Raw genomic sequence first — 25,033 nt, 5'->3', positions numbered from 1 at the left:
TACTATCAGATGGATAAATTATAGTACATGATTTTAGAATTAAAATTGCAACTCTGTGTCTAATTTTTCAACTCTGTGTCGGTTCGTGCACATGGAAACCCGATTACTCAGATACAGCATCAGAAATAAAATTTGGCATGTGTCCTGGAGACTAAAACTTTGAGCATATCAAATCTTTAAACTTAATCGATTAACATGATGCTTGATTCTCTTCATTAAGTTAGGAAGCTTAACGCAAAACTCGCAGTACTCAGTAAGTATATGATAGATTCGAAAGGAAAACACTTTCCACTGATTTAACTTATAACACATGCTTCTGCTTTCATCATCGGTTTCAACATTTAAAGCCCATTAGCACTTTTGTGATTTATTTCTGATCATAGAAAAACTGAGAGGATTCTATTGGCTCAAGATACTCTACGATATCTCCCCGATATTCAATATTTTGAATCCTGCATAATGACAAGAAGATACCGTAACAATATTGTCGATCATTTTGTGCTAATAGGGTAAAAGAAGCTTCGCTCGGTATCTTCCATAGACTCTTCACCTTTGATCACCTATTTTGGATCATTCTGTATATAGAACAATCATCTTAATATAAACTCTTTCCAATCGCTTTTTATTTTGAAAGATGAACTCACCGAGGAACAGACATAACAAATACATCAACAGAACTTCTCTGAAGTATCGGACGTTTATCATCAGCAAGATGGCGAACTTCTGTTTCATCTTCCTCTCCAGATACAATGAAAAATACCTAAAATATGAAAAACAGGAGTAACTGTCAGTGGCATACATTGGCTACCACCTACAATAAAATTGTCATAATACGTTGAACGGAATTTACATTTGACTTGGTTCCAGCATTTCTCTGGTGACCACTGAAAACTAAAATTTCATAGATATATTTATCTCCAGGCTCATTATCAGGAAGAGGAGTTGCTCCCAGCTGCAAGAATATAAGCAGAAAATTAGTTCATGGCAAGCAAAATACAGAGTGTTTGGAATGAAAACATTTATATGCTAAAATAGTACAGAGAAAAAAAATCAATGATCATCAAATTTTAGTAATCTCTATTCATTACAGTATAAAAAGAAACAATATTTTTTTTAAAAAATGGTAAAAGATTCCGCAAAAAAAAAAAAAAAATTGGTAAACATAATAATTTTTTTATCTTACAATTCTTTATTTTATATGCATTAGTTAAACCGATTTTTAAGTGCTTATGATTATTACTAACAATAGCTTAAATTATCTGAAGCCCAATTATTCGAATCTCCAAATATTCAAATAAATTCTGCAAGGAAAAAAGAAAAAATATGTCAAAATCGAAAAAAATAATAGTGGAAGCTCGGCAAATAGGTTTTGGTGCATTTTTTCCAACAAAAGGAAATTATTATCGCAACAGAAATAGAATACTTGCATATTGTATTGTGCTTATATAATTTTAATATATCTGCATAAATGGGTGGTAAAATATTACGTTGCGAACCTTTCCCAACTGCAAGACAGTCGTCCCACCTGACATAAAAGTTTGCTACCTATTGACTGTGAAGAGAAAGATGCCAACCTATCAACAATCGGAAAAGTTGCATGCGCCCATCGTTCGCTCTGAAAGAAGCTGTAGTTTAGACCTGACAAAATTCCAAAAAGGAATGTTATAGAAAATTCAGGGATGAAAACTACAACCATTATGGATGGGTATAAAAAATATCACTAGCCATAGTAACAGCATTCATAAAGGGCAGTAAAATGGCATCAAAAAGATCAAGCTGGTATATCAAAATAGGTGGTAACTGAAACACCTAGTGGCCCAAAAATAAAGCAATTGTATGTCATAGTAACATCTAATAGACATCTCCAGGATCGCTCCTATAGGAAAAAGCCTTTATAGGAGCCTTTTTTTGCCACTATGAACGAGTATGTCGTCAGAGTTTCTGATGGAGGGTTCTGAGAATAAACGTTTGTTTCTTGGCTACACCATAATCACTCTTCCAGACTCAACAACTTGTTGGGGCCATACAATTCCTCGTTGTCCTCGAGCTCGGCGCCAAGTCGAAAGTGGCAAGGTTTTTATTCATTAATCACTGTGAAGCCCTCATTACTGGTTAAGGGAAATGTGGATCCCAAACACGACATCAGTGTGCCGGTGCTACATATATCCGAGGCAAAAAGTCCTATCTCATATGACTAAAATTCCTAGCACAAAAGTTCAGCCAATCAGAACTTTATAAAGGGAACTACATGCCGAGAACCTTTATAATAGAGTGGTAATTCGGAATCAGTGGTGACATCACATAATGGTTATCATTGCCGCCAGTTATGTAGAAATCACCGCCATCGTGGCAGCAAACAATCTGGTCTGATAAATCTATATTCATTTTCCTTCAGGCCATCGATCATATTCATGCAACAAATCGTTCCGAAATACATATATAACCTTGCCTACATTTTACCTACTATGAAACTTAAAGGCAGTTTCTTGAGATCTCGGGTGGCAAAATTATATGCATTTTCGATATCATATGAATTCCAGAGTATATCGGAGATAAAGGGGCAACGTAGTGATTTTTTGGAGTTCAGCAGCGTGACAAAGCGATTACAAGCATCTTCATATGATAATCTGATATAGTAACAAATTATACGAAACTTGAAGGCACCTATATCTTGGAGCAGTGCTAGATCACCTGTTATTTTGTGCGGAAGGATAAAAGGTGATCAGTATCGCACTGCAATAGCCGATGAGCTCCATATGTTTGTTCAGACTGTCTTTGTTGGAGGGCAACCACTCTTTTTAGCCGCCATGATACATTCAAGGATGGATGGAAAAGCGAAAGGCAATGAAAAACAACTATTCTGATCCCCCGACTTGCATATTATTGAACATTTATAAGGATATTTGAAATTCAAATTTCTCGTTTGATTTCCAACGCCGCCCTATGTTTCAGATACCGCTCTACAAGTGGAATAACTTCAAATTCTTCATAAACTTACTAACTTTTAACAGAGGGATACATAGATAACTTAATGATATCTATGCATCCATCTCATATTGCATATCATCTATGTAATTCGGACAAAAGTGGTTTAACTTTCGCTTAATAAATTTTTTTCTTTATTTCACAATTGTCCGTACTATTTTATCACTCACATGTATGTGACGAGCCTTTATACATGTTTCAATTTGTAGTTCCTTTTTTTTTTTTATGCAAATCTCACAATAGTTACAGTTTTCATTACTGTATGTTCGTTCAATTTAATTTCACGAATTAAAATTGGTTTTCTTTCTTTTTTTGATGTTTTTATGATTTAATTTCCAAGTTTTAATCCAAATTGTAACGTTTCGAATAAGCCTGAATTCCGTTTCTACAGTATCTACTGTACATCTACGTCATTTACAATTAGAAACTAAAATTCATCGTAACAGTTGGCAAGCTATTATAGTATGATGACGATTAAATCCTTTTCACTGAAATGCCAATTTGATGCTATTTTTAATATACATATTATTAAGATTCGGTGTTCTTGTGACTACTTTTTTCCCTGCTACGCACAAATTTTTGACACTAGCCACATCGTGCAATAGCACTAGAATACCACAAAGGTCAATAAATGAAAATTTTATCAGGATATAAATGATTGAAAGCAAGGATGAATTACAATGTGTTAACCATACAAAAATTCATATAGCATAAACTAGTTGTAATTTTATTTTAATTATTTAATAACTTTTTTTTATCAATTTTAACCCAAAAAAAGTAAAAAACAAATTATTATAGATATGATATTTAATGCAATTTAAAGGGTAGAAATTTTTTTAATCAATTGAAATCAATACATCTATTATCATAAATCTATCTAAAAGAACCATTATATCTTTAAATTTAAATTTATTATATTAAAAGACAAGAACTAATCATCACAGTAATTAACACATTTCTTCTTAATCGTAAAAATAAGTACAGAAAATACGAAATTAAATCATAAATTAAAATAAAAATTAACAACTCGAATTCCTTTATTAATCAATACATAAAAATGAAATATTTCAAAACAATACCAAATAATTTTCTTTTCTTTCTTTTTTTTAAAAGGCACACAAAAAACTGTATGTACATAAAAATAATATGCAAATATTTAAAAATCCAATTACAGATGTGTGTTCTTTTCTCTCAAGAAATTAAATGACCAAGAAAAACATAAATGGACTGAGGTTTAGCATAATTTATAATCCATTTAGAATTTATTCAATCATTATTAATTATTCATTTATTATAAATTATAATTTTTTCATTCATTTAAATGAAACAATTTTTTTTTAAAATATATGAATTTGTTGTAAGATTTCAGTATACCTTTTGTACATCTTTCCTGTCTTTCCATCTTGCATAGATAAGAAATAAAACGAATACAGAAAATGTTACAATTATTGTTGCGTAAATTGTAACATTAGTTTCAAAAGCTGCATTAGCAAACACATATTTAAAATCAATGTTATTAGGGGTAATGAAAAATCCACTTCCAAATGATGTTAAATGATTACATTCACAGCAGGTAACACCAGCAACACTTTCTACAACCTATAATACCAAGAAATATATATTAATCAAAGAATACATATGCATTATTTTAATAAGTTTCATCAAGTTTTCCTTTCATATTACTGTTTAAACAGAATCGATAGTTAAACACAATTTTTATAATTTTTTTATTGATGTTTCTTATTTTCTTTGAATAAGAAAGGAAAATAATGATGAAAATCAAATAAAGTTCACACAAATGAAATCATTAATATACATCATATATAGCAAAATATTGGATGGCCGTAGGACATTTTGACTGCAGAATAATGGCTATGGAAGAAAGATAAAACTTACAAGCACAACATAATAGAATAACTTCTATAGAAGTTTAAAAGAGCATAAAATAAATATTTTCCGGCACATTAAAAAATTTGTAAAAATTTTAATCACCTAGCTTGTTACAAGATGTACGACTAAAAAAAAAATCGTTTTCAACAACGGAAAATTAAAAATAAATAAGCTTGTTAAAAAAAATCGTTTTCAACACGGAAAATTAAAAATAAATAAGCTTGTTAAAAAAAATCGTTTTCAACAACGGAATATTAAAAATAAATAATTAAACAAATCTGAAATGCATTTAAATGGGCTCTTTTTATTATAAATATATATACAAATATATCTGTAGATGAATTCTTAAATAATTTTGAAAACAAAAACAGAGAACAAATATAACTTTAAATAAAACACTAATATGTATATAAATTTTCATTTAGTTAAACTCGCGCCTTTTTAATCATCTTTTAGATGGTGACCATTTTTTCAATTATTAAATGATTTTTATCATTTTCTCAATAATGTTGCATTCTGGTAATTAGCAATTTTCTTTCTTATTATATCTTTACTATTTTTCTTAACTGTGATTTATTTTGTAATTTTTATAATGTAATAAAAAAGTTATATCAATTCTTGAACAGATTTAAATTTGAGATATGACTGATATAGCGTATTCTTTAATATTTACCAAGTGATGAACTAAAGAAATTGCTTCTTTCAAGGCATTGGCAATATGCACCCCTCAAAATTAATTTCTGTTTATTCTACTATCTTCTTGGCATTTGATCAAATAAGACTTCAAATGTTATTCAGCAAGAGTTCAATTACAGTTAAATATCTGCGGAATTACAATATAACTGATACTAAACTTGATTAACTTTAAAAAAAAAAACAAATTAAGGAGGTTCTCTCTTTAATATGAATGGATCATAGAATAAATCACAAGTGTTCTCATCTGTAAAAACTATTACATATAAAACACAAACGTATGGGACATTTGAATCGTTCTTATTATTTATTGCCGAAAGGAACAGACAAATGTAAACAAATCATCCCACAAACATTTCCGACTGCTTCATTGAATGTTTTTACAACTGCATTTAATTCAACGCTTCGTGAAGCAAGTTAATGGTTCTGCAAAATATTTTTAGGTATACTCGGAAAAGAGCTCTCCATGTTATCGAAACTTCTTTATTTCATAGTATATATACTTTTTTACTTTGCTCGGTAGTAATTTGCAACAGACTGATTCAATTAAATTCCTGTTTTCCAGCCTTACTAAATAACAATATGATTTTTTTTTTCAAAAAAAATCTCATATTAAAGATTTAACAGCTCAAAAATTCACTAATCTGGGTGAACAAGCTGGTCGTGAAAGGCGGCTAGTTCTTTTAGATTCATTTAGCTCCGGCATCCTGTACAATGATTGTAAAGTCTGTTATCACTTTATTCAGAAATAAAAAAATAAATATTATGCAAAAATAAGACTTACATGGCATCCTTTAGTACTCCATTTTTCCTCTACATCACTAAAATAATAACATCCAGTTGTAGTAATTTCTATAGCATAATTTGAACTAAACTGATTGGTCATATTGACAACAGTTAAATTATATAGATCAGGGTTTTCAAAGAACGTATCTAAATCAGTTGTATTTGCTGCATGTCCAATGCCAATTGATAAATTCTTACCAGCCTCAATTATTATATCAGATCCAATGAACAAAGTGTAAATTCCTGAAAAAAATTCAAAAAGAAAAATTAATTAATATAAAAAACGAATTAAAAACATGGAAAAATATTCTTAGGATTTAATTTTTAAATAAAAAATTTTAGAATAAGTAATATGAATTGTAACAGAGTAATTCAAACAAGGAGTATAACAAGATCAGTTTTTAGAAGTGAAACGCTATCGTTCTGTTTAATTTAAGCTGCCTCCTCACCTTACAATATCCTTAAATATTTTTGGCGCCAATGTATTTAAAATTTTGCAGTTTATTAAATAGCGAAAAAATTATTATTCGTACATAAAACAAAACATGATTTAGGTATTTAACGAATGAACAACAAACTTAATTAATCGAATTCGAAATTCCAAAGATAAATTTCGAATATAAAATGAGTGTTGATTATTTTTCTTAATTTCTTTAGATAGATTTTAATTTCTTCAAAAAAGGTCTTGGCTCATATTCAAAATTTAGCAAACACAAAATTTTGTAAAAGTCTATTGATACACATCACATTTCTGAAGGATATTTATTGGAAAACAAAATATGAATATGCATATATAGAAGAACAATTTGAAAAATATGTAATTATTATTAAACTAATTAAACTAGAAGATGTGTCCGTCTAGACAAACTGTTACCCTGCTAACAATATCTTCGATCTAAATGCCACAGATTAACTAACAGAAGTTGCAGTAGAAAATCTCATGCACATAGGTAGAGTGCTTATAAATTTTTAAAATAACAAGATCAATCAGCACAATCAATCAATGAACAATCCTGCAGTAGACTTTAGATGTAAATATATAAAAACATTAGAAAGTTTGTTTTCTTGCTGTGGGATCTTTCTCATCCAAAATATGCACAAATACTCAAATCAAAACTAATCACTTAAATTAGATTGAAACAAATAATGATGCACTAACAAAAAAAAAAATAAGCAATAACCTTTAATTTGGTTCATGATGGAAGAATATAATAAATCAGTGTAAATATAAGATAATAAAAATTACACGCCTCAGCTCACTGACTTTTGCTATACATTCATACATAGGTTTATTCACACACTAACAAATAAATCAATTTATTCAATTTAACCAATTCAATTTAAAACTAAAAAAAAAAACTCGTCTTAGTTCCTAAGAATATAATAAATCAGTGTAAATATAAGTTAATAAAAATTACACACCTCAGCTCATTGACTTTTGCTATACATTCATACATAGGTTCATTTGCACACTAACAAATAAATCAATTAATTCAATATAATTAATTCAATTTAAAATTAAAAAAGAGCTCATCCCAGTTCCTAAGAATATTCCCCCAAATCAGAAATTGGAATTTGGACATCCTATAACAACACTGATCAAAAGGCTTGAATATTTTAAACTCTACCCAGTGTTACAGACTACTGTGGTCGATTACATATATATTGATTAGATGTACTAAAATTATTCCATTAAACAAAATATTAAATTAAAATTGCACTCTTCTAGCTTTCTTCTCAGCAAGTTCATTAATAATGTCATCAAAATAAATTTCTTCTGACAAATTATTAATTATAGATATTAAAACTGAATATAAATTAATGAAGCAGACATTGCGCATTACAAAAATTTTTATTGATGTACTGTGCACTTCAGCTGACCATTTTTTTCTTTGAAACGAGTTGGAGACATTCGATAGAAAAAGATAAATGGCGAGCTGAATCTGTCTAGTTGAGATTTTTCTTGAGTTACATATGACCACTTGTATGCAAGTGCGCTTTGTATGATTGGTAGAACAGAATTAAAATATACTGAAGTTCAGTTGCCAGTTTTGGGTTACACTATGAAAGCAAAATATTTGTAAGATTATTTTATACTTTTAAGGACATTTTTATATATAAATTACAGGTGCAGAAAAATATATCAGCCGAGGTATTATTTCTCCTTGTGCTATTACTGATTAAGAATTCCAAATTCTTTCATTGACATATAATTCATATCAATTACATTGCATGGAATCATAATGAATATCTCAACATTGCATTGCTATTAAAAGTGAACAAAGCAAACCTTGTTGTCCATCTGAAATCAAAAATAAAAGGTGTAAGTTTAAACTCAAAATAATTATTAGTGTTCAATGTGAGCTCCTTCAGAAAAATGAACATTATCGAGGGAATGCAGTAACTCATTCCACATTTTTTTCAGCATATCTAGTGATACGTTGAAAAGCTACAGATAGGTATCTTAAATTCATCAACATCAGTTGGTAGTGGTGAAATACATACCTGCTGTCTGACGAAGCCTCAGAAAAAAATTAAGAAGATGAATAAAAGGTTTTTCCTTTCTCTCCTTTCAAAACTGCACACTAGATATGCAGAAAAAAATGTGGAATAAATTATGATAACGCATTACTATCACTCGCATTTTAGTAATGGTTTTAAATGAATGTCCTGCAAAGCTGATATATTCATTTATAAAGACCCTATATATTGAATAGGCATTAGGTTTATTTACTTATTTTAAAATCAGACATATAATTATAGAAGTTTCGAAATGTAATACATTCAAGTGATTATTCAAAAGGAGATTCAAGTGATTATTCAAAGACAAATTTCTTAGATTATTCCCTTAAAACATATATTTAACAGCATTGATCTTTTGGAAAATAAAAAGCTTAAGATTATTATGTGATTCGCAGCATAACAAATAATTATAAATTATTTTAAAATTAAAAAAGAATGTACTTGTGATTTTATAAAATTAGCTTTTAGTAAATACAGCAAATTTACGTTTGAAGGAAAGAAACCAAAGGCAATGACAACCCAACTGATCATAAACTATAGCTTGAATGCAATGATTGACATCATCAATGAATGATGCTATTCTTTGCAACAAATGACATCATCAGTGGATGATACTACTTATTGCATTGAAGCATAATCATTTTTATGCTTGCCCCATAAAAAATGAAACTACTTTCATGTTAAATACCGAGCTCCAAAGCAAATAGAACTGAATCGAAAAATTAATACTAATATGATTTTTCAAGAGATGCAATTTAAGTTTTAATTTCAAACTAAGCCCTAGTTATGGATGCTGCAGTTATTTTGAACAACCAATTGAAGAGCAGAAGCAACATGCTTGAATATTCAATATAATAGAGGTAGCAAGAAATATTTAGAATCCTACTATTTAATAAATTGAATAATTTTTTTTTTATTTCTCAGATAAGATGGGAGTAAAATGAAATAGCTGATCTGGCAAGTACAAAAGAGAAATAGTAGATGATTTCAAGAATAAGACTCATATAAAAGAAATAAAGCTGGATTGTTGAATCATCTAAAAGTAATAATCAGACTATGATAATGTGTAACAACAGATGAACATGAAAGATATTAAATGTAGTGAGTGCAGATCAGGTAGGTAGCTACTATTTTTGGAATTCGAAGACATCATCTGCAAATAAATTGATAGCAGATTTTTTTTTTTTTTCTGCATGACTGCTAATAAAGAATTTGCCATCACAATGACCTTAGAATTACATACATTATCAGAAAAATTCAAATCATTACATTGCTGAATGGCTCACTTCCGCAACAGAAAGAAGCTTTGATAATTTTACTGCTGATATTAACTGTATTAATAATAAAGAAAAATGCATATGTATTTATTGGAATTCTAGAGCTCAGAGCATTTGAGCCACAACTATTGAATTTGTTACGAAGATGATACTCTTGAAGATGAGTATTTAATGAATTAAAAACTAAGTAAACTTTCAGCTTTTATTGTGATAACTTCCAAATGTGGTGTTAATTTACAAAAAGGATTTTTGCATCATTTTAAAATTAAAATTGCCTATTTAAGAATATTAATTTAATTATCAAGCAATTTTTCCTGAATTTTCACAATTTCTTTACATAATTTTTAACAATAAAATTGTTTTAATTGTTGCACTAAAATATACCGTTTTCCTAATTTCATTAAATATTAACTGCATAATATTCTTTCATTGTTACAAGAATGTTTGATATCTGTTTAGTTTACGTGAGGCATAAGAAATTAGTTACTATACCATGGAAGCCAATGTAAAGACAAATGAACTGGACAGTTATGTTTTATTAGCATTATGATGGCACAGGATTTTACTTCATTAGGAAGATTCATTTATACACTAAACAAAACAGATATAAAATGAAAATACTCTAACTTTACTGTCTATCACAATCTGATGCTTAAAAATACTTTAATTAAAGAAATTATGAATAGCAATAATGCATAAAAATGCATTCAAATTACACACATTTAATATTCTAGACAAACAAACTAGTTGCCAAAGTTAGATTGTGAGGAAATAAAACATTTCCTGGAAATAAGAGATAATGTCAATTTTGAAACAAAAATATTTTTTTTTAAAAAAGGAGTCTTTTTCACCCAGAAATACTCAACATGACTATTTTTACATAAAATCTTCATTGTAAATGATAAAAACTAATTTGTATTCGTATATATCCTCTCATTTTAAATGCACATTATCAACTGATTACAATTTAACACTGTGCATATTGCACATTTTTTTTTCTAATTTCACTGTCTAAAAAAATAATTAAAAAACAATTTTAAAAAAAATCAAACTTTTTATAAAATTGAAAGTAGCAGCTAAAATATTCACCATTTTCAGAATTCAAATCTTGAATTCGCATAATGTCTTCATAATCAAACAAGGATGGCAGATCACCATATTTATACAGAATTATAAATGGAGCACCAGGATCATCAAGTTTTATATTTACAGTAGCAGTAAGTCCTGAAGATTCTATAAGTAATGTATGGTACACCAAAATATCATCAGGTCTTGAAAAAGAAGGAACTATATACTCCATTTTATCTTCAGTATTGTCAACAGAAACAGGAATACAAATTTTAAAAGTTTCTGAAGAATTGGAAACAGAAATGGTGGAATTTCCTTCTCTGGATGTTATATCAACTTGAATAACATTTGAATGTTCGCTTAATTTATCAGATTCTGTTCCATAAGATTCTAAAGGCTGTGTCCAACGAACTGCCTGGAATAAAGAAAAATTAAATGTTAATAAACAAGAAAATAAATAAGAATCTTTTAGCCACTATTTTAGTCTATATTATCCTAAATATAAAAATAGTTTAAGATTGATGCTGGCTAAACTATTAATAATAAAAATTTAAAAAATACAATTGGCAATTTTTTTCAAAATTTATTTATTCTTTATTTGTAACATTTGCTGACATCACTTTATTAAAATTTCTAAATATCATGAACTTGAGAAATAATAATAATCTCATCCTCTAAGTTCTGTTTGGCTGTGAAAGCATGCTATTATTGCACAAATAATAAGAGCTGTATCTTGTTATTGTTCATATTGTTCCAAAAATCAGATAACATACCACGTTGAAATGAAAGTAAAGAAAAACACAATATTGAAGTATTTATTAGAAGAATTAAGTAGCCTATTCTTTTATTATACTTATTAAAAATTAGTAATCTTCCTTTCTTTTCTTTAAATATACTTTTCCTTTAACTTCATATCTTAATTATTCTAATTTAATAGAATGCCTTTTCTTCTTTATTAAGCATTGTTTATTTTTCATCTTGTTTGCTATGTGATGAAGAAAAAATGAGATGTTTAGGTTTAAAACAGATAATGTTAACTGTTTATTCTCACACCCTCAATAGTAAAATATATCCAACAACATTGATATGATACATTTATGATAGGGAGCTGCATTCAGAATATCGAACATTGTGAAGATACCATGCAATATCCTGTGCTAATAGATAAACTTTCTAGGATGACTTAAATGGTCAGCAAAAGTGTTTTTTAATTCTTCCTAATAATCAAGAAATATATAAATGTTAAAATTATGATTAATGCACAAATTTATATTATTGATGGACAAAAAATCTAGTGACAAAAAAGAACAATATGAATAACCATAAATAGCAAATGATGCAGATAATCGGTAAAAAGAAAAAAAAAATCCTTGTAACAACAAATTTATGATGGATAAAGGCACATCAATTTTTGTTACATAAGAAAATAACAAGAAGTTAGAATCAAGTCATTAATAGAAATTATTATAATTATCTTTACTATGAATTATCTCTACTACTAAAGAAAAATGTGTGTTCTGTGGGGTCCTGTAAGGAATATTGGCACAGATTGATACAGTTGGTTGAGTTGATTGATACAGTGCAAAGTTGGCACAGATAAGAGGTGAAAATGTGTAACTCAGAACGAATTTTTGAAATTTCTATTAACGATATGAATTTAATTATCATAAATCTTCTTGAAAATTTTTTTATGCAGCATTTTCAAGAAATACTTTCATTGTTGCAATGAAATTTAAATAATTCTCATAGTTTCTACAAATCCTGTGTTTTACTTTCTCCTTTGTTAAAAGCTAAGAAATGAAGGTCAAGTTTTTTTTTTTTTTCAAATTATTTGACAATTTGGTAATAACATTTTAATTTGTTACATTACATTAGTCATCTTCAGAAAATAGCTGATTTGCCAGGAATATTGTTTAAGTTTTATTATAATTAAATCGCTTGGATATAACTTCATATCTATGATTTCATCCAATTTTTAGACATTAAGCCCTGTTATTTTAATTATTTTATATTTATTCTGTTCATTGAGTAAATGAACCTTTCAAGTGACAAATAATTCCTTGATATCAAAGTGATATTAAAAACGTAATTGCCGGACCACCTATCTTCTAACTTTCGGGTTACTATAACTTCACTTTTTAAAAATATATTTATCAAGTAAAAGACACAAATATTAAATAGAAACCCTTTTCTTTAGCTTTCAACAATGAAAGCAAACCACACGATTAATTATTTGATGAAACACTGAAATATATTTTTGAAAATTAATCATAAAATCTTTTTTTAAAAAGAAAATGTCAAAAATTACGAAAAATTTACTTAACTTTTAAATTGATGTCTTTAAAATGAATTTTTCTTTTAAATTTTGAAACAGTATTAAATTTACTTTTGTACAACAATATTTTTAAAAGTTATTGCAGAAAAATACCAGAATTCAGTTTAATTTTCAATTAATTAAAAATTAAAGAAAAAAAATTGCTTTAAAGAGTACTTTTTTACTCCCTGATATATATATATATATATATATATATATATATGTGTGTGTGTGTGTGTGTGTGTGTGTGTGTGTCAAATTTGGTTGTTATAGAACAAACAGATGGCATGAAAAGTGCCAAAACACACAAAGTCATCTTTATTATTAGTAGAGTGTTCTGTGTTCTTTGTGTAATCTGTAAGCATAGCCTTTGTCATACATTAGTATATACAGTATGATGAAAAATTATACTTGCTATTTATACTTTGCCCTTTTTAATTAATTTTTAAGCAACTAGCATGCTATTATACTTGCTTATAAATTACAAATAAAATGTGGCATACTTTTGAAGCATCTTCTGTGCCTCTCATTTAAGAAAAAAATGTATAGTTAAAAAAACTGTGCAAAATAACATAAAGTTAGATGTAGACAATCATGATGGCAAATCATATGGAAACTAGATGCTCTGAACACCAGTCTAAGAGGCATCACGAGGATAAATATTGATTGTTTATGCTAATTTTAAAGCCAAGTATATTTATAAGGCTACAAACTAATATTATACCCACACAAAACTTATATTTGCTAAAACCTTATCTTTGTTAGAACTTTGCATGTGACTGTCACAGTCATATAAGTTGAATTCATTAGATAGATTCATATAGACAATAAACAAAACAAGTATAAATCGATGAAAAAATGATGGTTTAAATCTCTACGTGGAATTAAAGTTAAATCACATTTTTTTGAGAAAATCATAACTATAAAAGTATGACTGAATGATTTAATTCAACATAACTAGAAACATGAAAAAGGATTGAGAAAAAAACTGAATTTCAAAAAATAATGAATTGTACCAGACATAAAGTAAAATAAGAATAACTAATTGAATAATTAGATTTATACAAAAAGTGCTGAAATATTAAAAATATTGCAGAATAATAATGTAAAAGAAAATTATTCGATATCAGGAATAATAAAATTAAATTCAGAAAAATGCTATTATCCCTATTTCTGCAGAAATGCTTTATGCATGCAATAAATATTCTCAGAAATTCAAGTGGTTCCCAAAGGCAGTAGCTAATAGTGATTAAATGGAATATGAAGGCAAATTACTAATAATCATATTAGTTTGTTATTTATTACATCACAAACTCTGAAAAGCAGATATACAACTGCTGATAATTTGACCAATATATTAAAAACAGTAAAAATTACTTTCTTATAAAAATTAACAAAAATTATTTTCTTCGCTTAACAGTCATATCCCCCAGAAACAAATTAACCTAAAATTGACTTTTAATGTTTACATATGAATAATTATATTGCTTTATATTGCATTATATTGCTTTGCTTAAATTGTATTTCTATCTTAATTCCCATGCATTTAATGGACTGCATTTCTGTCGATTGATAACAATTAGAAAAAAGTGAAACCTCAGTTATGGTTACTAACAAAAAGTAATTAAATACTAAGTACTTATTATAAAAGTACTAAAATAAAATTATAATGAAATCACAATATACAAATGGCATTAATTTAATAATAGTAAAATTAAAAAATAATTTACTTGAATTCCTACAGCCAGGTTATTCCCTTCACACAGATCATTTAAAACAGAACATAAATCTGGCAGAGTTATTGAAGAATTTCCTTGTTGGATTATTTCATTTGATAAATTCGAAGCATAATTTCTATAAATAAGAATGAAATGAGGTCTTATTAAAAGTTTGTAGTAATTAACAATAACAAATAAAACAATTAACTGTAATTACTGAACAAATATATGAGATGAGAAAAACATGACTTGATTAATAACATTAAAACTTTTGGCATATTAAGATTATTTTGAAATACAGTATTACCCAATTTTACATTTTTCAAAAAATCAGAAGAATAGTCATACAAACCATGGAAAAACTGCTAATGAGGAACCATTTATATTAATTATCACTTAATATGAAGAGAGTAACAAGAAAATATTCTAGAAAAAACGATGAAAGTGGGAATATAAAACAAATAGGATATTTTTAGGAAATATAAAATTACTTCAAATTGAAGCACAGGAAGCAGCTCATCAATATAGTGCCAAAAATTGCAATTTACAGAAATGGTTTAAGATGGAAAATAAAAGTAAAGGCCCATAATTTCAAGCACTCTAAAACTGTCTGACATTGAAATGGCAGAATCGTTTAACATTAAGTTAGAATATTGAAATTGCAAATAAAACAATGCTTTAAAATGTTTTAAAAGTATTAAAAAAGATAATAAATCAAAATAGATTAAGTATTTTGTTAAAGAGAGTTTCATAAAATATCTGGTTAATTTGAATATCTTGCAATAAAAACTATTTACTTATACATTATTCTTAATGTATATGTATAGTTCTATAACCAATTCACAAACACAGAAATGAGATTTATATGTGTTTGCTGATATATAACCATAAGTGCAATATACCAAACCATAAGGGCTATCTTACGTTACTTTTTGTTATTTGTGCAAAAAGAAATTATCACATTATAATGTTTCATCACAGATAATGAATCGATTATTTGCATTTAATAATTTTAAAACTTTTCCATTTCATATGTTTTACTCATTTAATATAATAGAAAATTATCTTTTAACTTTATAAAAATTTGTAGTAGTAAAAAAACTGTTATGTTCTTCTTCATTTAATGTTTTATTTCATTGATGATTTATTTAATGTTTTATTTCATTATCACAATCAATCTGTGTTTACAGCACAATTTTTTTTAAAAAATTATCATGAATACTTGAAGAATGTCATCTGAAATCCACTTCTTGATTCTGTATAAAATGGCTCAGGCCCCACCATTATTTCTTCCATGCAGCTTTGTTGTATAGTAGAAATCATGTCTTTGATTTTAACAACCATTTCTTTAGCCTAAAAAGTAAACATTTTATTTCAAAGAAAGCTAGGATTACATAATTTAAGAAAATAATTCATAAGATCTAAAAGAATGTTTTTCATGAAATTAACCCCATACCTGGGTTATCCAAACATGGTTCATGCATAAAATTATCATAATTGTAAACTTAATTTAAAATAAAGTCATTCACAGACGTTATCTTGGAAACAAAAATGGTCAGTAATCTATGAAAGTCTCAACTGCTCTGTGGATACATAGTTGAATCAATGTGATAACACATTACCAGAATAGAAATTCTTGTCTAATTAGACAATAGAGAAAACAAAATATCCTTAATAAGGAGATGACTGAAGAAAATATACCCTTCAGAATTCAGCTATGAATAGAATCAACATACATAATCAAATTTGTCTATTTAAACAATCATGAACTCTGAACAAAACATACCTCACTTGACTGGCCATCTTTAGCAGCTTCTACAGCTCTTTCTCGCAAGTTCATTTGAACTTCAGTTCGATTACCTTCAACTGTAAGGAAAATATTAAATTGTGTTTTTGTAAACAATAGATTTGCATAAAATATCTTTTAATTCTAAAAAAAAAATTTTAAAATACTAAATGAGTATACTTTTTCATATCTGTTACATTTTAAGATCATACTTATAAAGAAGTGTAGCAAATAGTGCACTTAGTGTAACATATGAGGTTGGTATGATGGGAAACTAGGCTAGATATATGAACAGGGAAATAATTCTTGATTTATGACAGAAATATAAAGACTTGGAAGTTCCACCTCTAGAAGCAAATTTCATTAGGATGGTATGAAGAATGTCTTTCCACTTATTCTATAATTGTAGCTGTATTTATTAACCAGTGTTAAGATCTGATGAAGTTACTTTTAAGCATTATATAAATTAAAATTTATTTTGTTACAAAATGTGGATTTAATTTATTTGAATCCTTTAAAATCTGATATATATTAAATAAGCACTAACCACATTGCTTCCAGTTATGCTAGATATTGATACTTTAGAGGTACATGGGTACTGATCACCCAAATTTTACATACACTCTACTTTACTTCTTATTATTTTGATAAATAGTTACTCATTATGAAGCTAAAGCATAGATCATAATTTGTAGTTATTAAACTGATCTTAATACAAAAACGGCACATTTAAATAAACTGTGAATATGAAATAAGATTTAACAATTTTTGATATTCCATAAAAATAGCATAAAAAATTTCATAAGAATAGTTCTAAAAAAATCATTATTTAAGTTAAATATAAATTTATAAAAATCATAATAATACAAAAGTATGAAAAAACATTTTTTTTAAAATTAATTCTTGCAACTTTAAAATGAAAAGAATTTTTATTTTACTGTATCAAATTTGTTACGTTTATTTGATTTACAAATTAATCAATAACTATTTATTACCATAAAAAATAAAATAGTTTGGCTCAGTGGCATTATAATCCAACACTTCTTCGGCTCTTTTTATCTCACCGGGAAGGAAATTTCCAGCTATGTTTGATTCTGCAAGTGACTGAAAAAAAAAATCTGCATAAATAATTGAATACCTAAAATAATATATTATTTACTAAAAATTATAAGAAAAAATGATTATGAAGCATGATGTCGTTTAGTTTTAACAATGTATATAGGATAAAAAATTTTACTTCATAAATTCCTTAAAATTAAAATGAATCAGTTGATACATGCAGGAAAAAATTAAATTAGTTAAATATAATAACAATGAACATTATATTGTTGACAGAATATTAAAAAGTCTTCATGTATTAAACAAAGCCTATAAAAGAAGAAAATGAAATGCCATGATAATAAGGCATAACAAAAATTAAGTAACCAAAAAGATATTCTAAAAAACAACAACGTAATAAGCTTTAGAGTGATCAATTTTTTCAAAATTCCTTAGAATTATTTTTAATTTAATTTTCTATGATGAAGTTTGATCTCTTTTGCTAACCTTGTTTTAAAAACATAGTTCTGAATTTAATTTTTCTTGTTGAAGAAGCTGTTGTGCATTACAGAAACAACCACCATTATTTTTTTCACTTCGTAACAAAGCATTTTTATTTTTCATTGTGCATTTCATATTTTCTTTATATTTAATATGATTATGATTGCATTATTGCACAATATATAATTGCCATTAATAGAAACTTTAATTTTACATATTTGCTGTTTTATATCATATGTGCCAAATAATTAATAAGGTTTTTGCTGCATTATATCTTATTCTCATCTTTATTGATTTCATTTTTTTTCTCAAAACTTATTTTAATGAAAAAAATTAATCATTTACATTTTATACATTTTAATCAAAAATTTATTTGAAAGGAGCATTCACCAAACAACAAAATATAGACACCATATATAACAAGAAAATGCAATGTTAAGTGCAATAACTTGCACATAACATCATTTTTTATATATTCACATTGCATTTGCAAATTGAACTAATGAGTGATGACTGGTAATTTTTAATTCTTTGTATTTACGTTTCTTGTAAAAATATGCATTTTTTTTTCCTAATTTAAAAAAAATTATAAAATGTTCAACATAAAGCCAAATAAGAAATATTTACAAATGATATTATTTCAACGGTTTTACTTTACAACAAAATCTATTATATTGATTGATTTCAAAACGACCTCCCACACCCAGAAAAGGGTTACTCATGAACTTCAAATTGAATATATATATATTACAATAACTAAATAAATACTTACTCCAGCAATGGTATCAGCCAAATTACCAAATTGACTGAAAACAATTTTCTTATCTTCTGGATGTGGCACATCAGTAATGTTTATAATCTGGAACATATTCTCCATTCCTCTCATTATTTTTAGCTAAAAAAAATGAAACTTAGCAATAATTATTCAATCTATACATTAAAATTTTGAATAATTTATTTTAATTTATTTATATTATTTATTATATAATAAATTTTAAAATCAGTTAATGCTTTTGAATACTTTATTTCAAATTTAAACCAAAGCATTTATTTAATGACTGACTTTTTATCATTTAAAATAATTCAGCATTTATATTTTGAATATATCATAATTTCCCCCTAAATTGAAAAGTTTTATTGAAGTAAATAGCAAGTAATTCATTATTGAAAAATAAAAGTGACAAGCATTTAAAGAGAATAAAGAATTAAAAAAAAAAACATGCCTATATTTTTTAGGAATTCTAATTACAGAGAAAAATGTAATACTACAAAATAAAGCATGAATCTTATTTTTGGAATTCCAGAACACTCACATAATATTGAAGAAGTTGTTAGAAATGAAAAAAAAAAAAATCAGTATGAGTAATAATGATAGAAATGAACAATTCTTTAATTTACAAATAAGGCTATGAATGGAGAAGAAATTGCAAAATTGCCATATCACAAAAAGCAATAGATATGAATTGCTTTATGTTTAAAAAAACTGTAAATACTAAAACTTTTCAATAGTTATTCTGAAAAAGGCATAAAAATGTAAATCTACAATGTAATGAATGATTTTATTAAATTTTTTCAATGTTGTCAATTATATTAAATTGTTTCCCATTAATTCAGAATATGAACATAAATCATTTTCAAGAACAATAAAAAATATTTTTATTCACATTTCAATGTTAAACTTACACTTTATTTTCAAATAAAATAAAGCAAAATAAAGCATTTCATAAGTTTCAGAATGCAATGCAAAGACTTTTTTCCATGTTCTCTTCAAAAAAGAATTGTCACAAAATAATATTTTAATAATTAAAAAATATTCTTGATTAAAAATAAAAAAAATTATTGATGCTCAGGATTAATATTCTGTATGAAATAATATTTATATTTATAATCGATGAAGTCGAAAAGAAAAAATGTGACAAAGCCAATGATTCCGGAAATTTTTGCCAAAGATTAATAAGATGCTAATTTGTTAAAAACTCAAAAACTGAAACATTATTTTCAATATGCATTAATAAGTAATAAAATTGACAACAACTAATAATGTTGTAGTAGAATTTTAAATTTTTAAAAGGCAAAATTTTTATTATCCTAAATTTCTTAATATCATTCAGCTTTAAGTATCCAGAGTGGAAAAAGATTTTAAAAAAATTGCTTTGCTTATTCCATTGCAATTATTTAGTAAGAATTATTTACTTTTCCACTTAAATCAGTTGGTCCATTGTCTGCAACAGCACTCAAAGCACCACCAAATATTTCAGCATCAGGTAGAGCTTCCATAGGTAATCTCAGTAATCTAGTGATTTCTTTATTTTTCACCTGTAGAAAAAAAAAAAAGTAAATTTCCCGATTACTTGACTTGAGTTGATATTTGAATATTAACAATATATTTAAATGTTTAAAAACAGGAAATATTAAAAAAAAAATCTTTTACATTTTTCATAAATTCTATTGACTCTAATAACATTTTACTACTTTTTTATAATCAAAAATTTGAGTAGAAATCTCTGTTCTGAAGCCTGTAAGCATCCACCTTTTTAATAAATTCTTCCATTTAAAATCTGAAAAGTTTAGTATGTAACATAAATATGAATGAACAGAATCAAAGAATAAACAGACAAAATTATTAACTTTCACTCACATTAACCATTTAATTAATAAATTTTTATTATTTATAATTCGATTTCCATTTCTGTGTTAGAAATATGTCACTTTAATTCCATTGCAAGTCTACAGATATGAGTATGAATCTAATGTAATTTTTATAGCCAATTACTATATCTGTGGGTGATTTTATTATCAAAATTTATAGGTTTTAAAATGTGTAACAGTATCGAAAAAAAATCAATTAAATATTAAAACTGCATTTGAAACTAAATTAAAATACAACTTACTAATGCATCTCGATCCATTTGTGCTTCCATTATTTCCCTCAGTTCTTCTCGAATTTCATCTCTTGCTTGTGGTGTATAATAACTACTATCTATTCCATCTAACTGTAGATATTCTTGCCAGCGAGCATCAATTGCAGATTCACTAACATCATCTTAGATACACAAATAAATAAATAAAAATAAATAAAATGAAATAATAAAAAAATGCTTCACAGAAAAATAAAACATATCCAAAATCATAAAACTATGCTAAAAAGACTACAGAGATAAGAAATATATGTAATTTTATTCTGTAACATACACATGTATTAGATATATATCTACAATCACTTGGTTCAAAAATTACCACAAAAAATTATATTATTTATTAAAAATATTTAATTTCACATCATGGCAAATATTTACATTATTATATTGCGAATTAATAAAAATTATAGCTATATTCCAGACCACTTATCCTTTATATAAGATAAGACATTATATAAATTGATGAATTTTATTAATATGAAATAATTAAAAAATATGCAATTATTACTTTAAAACAAGCTGAACATAATAGTTAATTTATTGAATAAGTCAAATTAAATATAATAACATTATTATTATTTTTTATTTATTTAAAAAAAATTAATGAATAAGTAGTTTAGTTTCCTATCAAAAGTTTTTTATAACTACAATTAAGCTTTCCATCAAAATTAATTTCATTTGCTACAAATAAAATAAGAATATCAAACTGCACACAGCATATGTGATATTTATTAAATTAAGTGCAAAGCCTTTGCTTCATAAAAATGTTTTAAAGAATTATAAGCTCTAAATTAAAACACAGCTTTACCAAAGTCACCACGTCTGTTCCTCAGCCTCCTATATTCCATCAGTATTGAATTTTTGGCAATCACTATTTGTGATGCAAGAGCCATTTTACCTTCCGCTAAAGCTTTGTCAAAGAAACGCTTTTTGTCGTATTCTTCAAGTTCTTCTTCAGTTGGTAATCCAGTCTGAAAGAAAGACTTCCTTGTTATCAGTTTTAAAATTATCAGAATTGAAACATGTCTATCTTTTGTCTTTTAATAAAATAAATTTCAATCTAAGAATTATAAAATAAAATTACCGTGAAATTAGCAGCACTATACATTGTCACTGCTCCTAAATGATCCTGAATGGAGCACCATATCTCAAGGTCACCAAATGGTAGGACAACTAAAACTTTCGTTTTCATGCCATAAGAAAGGCGTAAAGTTTCTTCTCCATATTTTACTGAAAAAACAGGAGCATATTTTTCACAAATCTAAAATTCTTTACTGAGTGTTATAGCAGATTTTTTGAAGAAGATAAGGGTAATAATAAATTTGTAACATTATCATATAACTATGATTTTAATTGAATTTTAGAACTCAAATAAAGTACTAAGGAGTTATAATTAAAATAAATTGATCAAAGAAATTCTAATTAATGAAATAACGATATTTCTAGCTTAAAATGCAATGACAAAGCCAGGTAGAACTGAAATTAGCAAAATCACATAAAAGCATCAGTAAATAAGTATGATAAATTATATTTAACTAAAGATTCAGTGACAGATCAAAAGTAAAAAAGCTGCATAAATAAATTACTTATAACTTTTATCATTACAGTTTGAATATAAATTCACACATAAAGTTAACTCAAGAACAAAGCTGCACTTTCTTTATAATACGTTTAAATTAACCTTAATTTTTTTAAATTAATTAATTAGTTAAAAAAAACTAATATACATTCATCTTTTTGTCTCCCCAGCCATCGAAATTTTAATTTTCATATAAGAAATGTATTGCCATATTTTAGGAGCAATGCTGAAATTTTTCTTTAAAGTCAATGGCAAATTTATGCAGAGTAGCTGCTTAGGCTGCTGGGTTATATACAGATTGATTTAAATATTGTTACTAATCTAGTTGCTAAATAAATAACTTCATAAAAAAGTGCAAATTCTATAAATTATAAAATATAGGTTAATATTACACTTTGCTAGATATAGTTGGTCAAATTCTGTATAAATAATTTTATGTATAAACATAGATGTTACTCAATCATAAGTCATAATATTTGCTAAGTATAATTGTTTGGTCTAAGCAAATATTGTGTACAAACATAGATATGCTACGCAATCATAAGTCATAATACATAAACTAAAGCATATACTAGTAATGAATTTACTAAAATAAATAATTAACACATTCATGAAATTAAAAACGTTTTGAAATATGAAACTAAATTAATCAGTTTATTAAATGAATCACATAACCAAGTAGTATTTAGGGTCACAAAATGTCTACATTTGCATTGTTTAAAGTACATGTTTAAAAACAAATTTTACAAGAAAATGATGCATAAATAATAACCAAGAACAAATATATAGAAACAAACCATAGACACTATAATCATATATCTCATGACCTTCTTCATCTTCCCAGCCAGAAAATTCAATCATAAATGTATCTAATAAAGCCATGCCTGAAGATGCATTAATGCGGCAATTTCCATGCGCTGGTGGATGGTTGATTATTAAAAAGAGGGATGAAACACCTTGTGGGACATCTGAATCAGGTATTATTCCAGTAACTTCCACAAGATACACATTTATATCAGGATTTTGAGCATACAGACTTTGATTTAAACCCATTCTATCATAATCCACTAAAATAAAAATAAATAAAAAATGTCTATCAATAAATTTGAAATATGTTGCATAAAAAAATAGATACTAATAAATAAATGTTTAATTAAGAAAAAATTGAGTACTCTGAATAATGATGTCAGCTCATTACTTAATGGGGGGGGGACTAATATAGCATAATTTAAAAAATTTCCAACTTGAATTTAAAAAAATATCTGAATGAGAAATTTAACATTATTGAGAATAAATTTGTGTTAAACAAAAGTTTTCATAAAGAGTAGCATTAGCATTAAACAGTAGTTTTCATTAATAGCATTAAATAGTAGTTTTCTAGAGCAATAATATCCTTAATAGAATTCTATTGTACTTGTAACATGTTCTTTCCAGTAATCTTCTGAATAATGATGTTAACTCATTACATTTAAAAAAATCTTATGTAGCATAATTTTAAAACTTTTCACCATGATAAAAAAAATTAATGTGAAAATTAATATCATTGAAAATAACTTTATGTTAAACAGCAGGTTTCATAAACAGTAGCATTAGCATGAAACAGTAGTTTTCATTAGTAGAATTAGCTTATAGTAATATAGACAGTAGATTCCTAAGGTGATAATATATTCCATAGAGCTCAAATGAAGACAGAATTGTACCTGTAACATGTTCATTCCAGTATTCAATTGAATTTCTTTCCCAAGATTTTAAATTTGAAGCATACACATTCCATTCATATTGCAATGATCCATTCCCACAATCTTGAATGCATTCTACTTTTAAAGGAATCCAAGAATTTGGATTTATATACAGCCCTTGTACATCAGGAAAACATGCAATTCTTTTCTCACACCTTTAAAACAAAAATTGGAGGAAAATTTGAATTGAAAATAAATATGTATTAATAGGCACACAA

General features: G+C 26.6%; 1 protein-coding gene across 1 annotated transcript in view; it reads right to left on the bottom strand.

The window, feature by feature from the left end:
- Positions 1 to 22,444, bottom strand: part of LOC129989197 (polycystic kidney disease protein 1-like 2) — a 42,354-nt gene extending 19,910 nt beyond the window's left edge. The window contains exons 1-13 of the mRNA XM_056097575.1: positions 22,306 to 22,444; positions 21,471 to 21,622; positions 20,773 to 20,895; positions 19,352 to 19,474; positions 18,036 to 18,144; positions 17,041 to 17,120; positions 16,477 to 16,607; positions 15,267 to 15,390; positions 11,244 to 11,637; positions 6,353 to 6,597; positions 4,360 to 4,584; positions 851 to 952; positions 645 to 760 (exon numbers count right to left, since the gene is read on the bottom strand). Of these exons, the coding sequence (XP_055953550.1) occupies positions 645 to 760; positions 851 to 952; positions 4,360 to 4,584; positions 6,353 to 6,597; positions 11,244 to 11,637; positions 15,267 to 15,390; positions 16,477 to 16,607; positions 17,041 to 17,120; positions 18,036 to 18,144; positions 19,352 to 19,474; positions 20,773 to 20,895; positions 21,471 to 21,622; positions 22,306 to 22,390 (2,009 nt within the window). The 5' untranslated portion in view covers positions 22,391 to 22,444. The remainder of the gene's footprint in view (positions 1 to 644; positions 761 to 850; positions 953 to 4,359; positions 4,585 to 6,352; positions 6,598 to 11,243; positions 11,638 to 15,266; positions 15,391 to 16,476; positions 16,608 to 17,040; positions 17,121 to 18,035; positions 18,145 to 19,351; positions 19,475 to 20,772; positions 20,896 to 21,470; positions 21,623 to 22,305) is intronic.
- Positions 22,445 to 25,033: the final 2,589 nt, after the last annotated feature.

The sequence above is a fragment of the Argiope bruennichi genome, chromosome 10 (assembly GCF_947563725.1).
Source record: "Argiope bruennichi chromosome 10, qqArgBrue1.1, whole genome shotgun sequence".
In the NCBI taxonomy this organism is placed as follows: Eukaryota; Metazoa; Arthropoda; class Arachnida; order Araneae; family Araneidae; genus Argiope; species Argiope bruennichi.
Note: the sequence above shows the minus strand (reverse complement) of the source record. Positions and strands in the feature narration are given on the sequence as shown.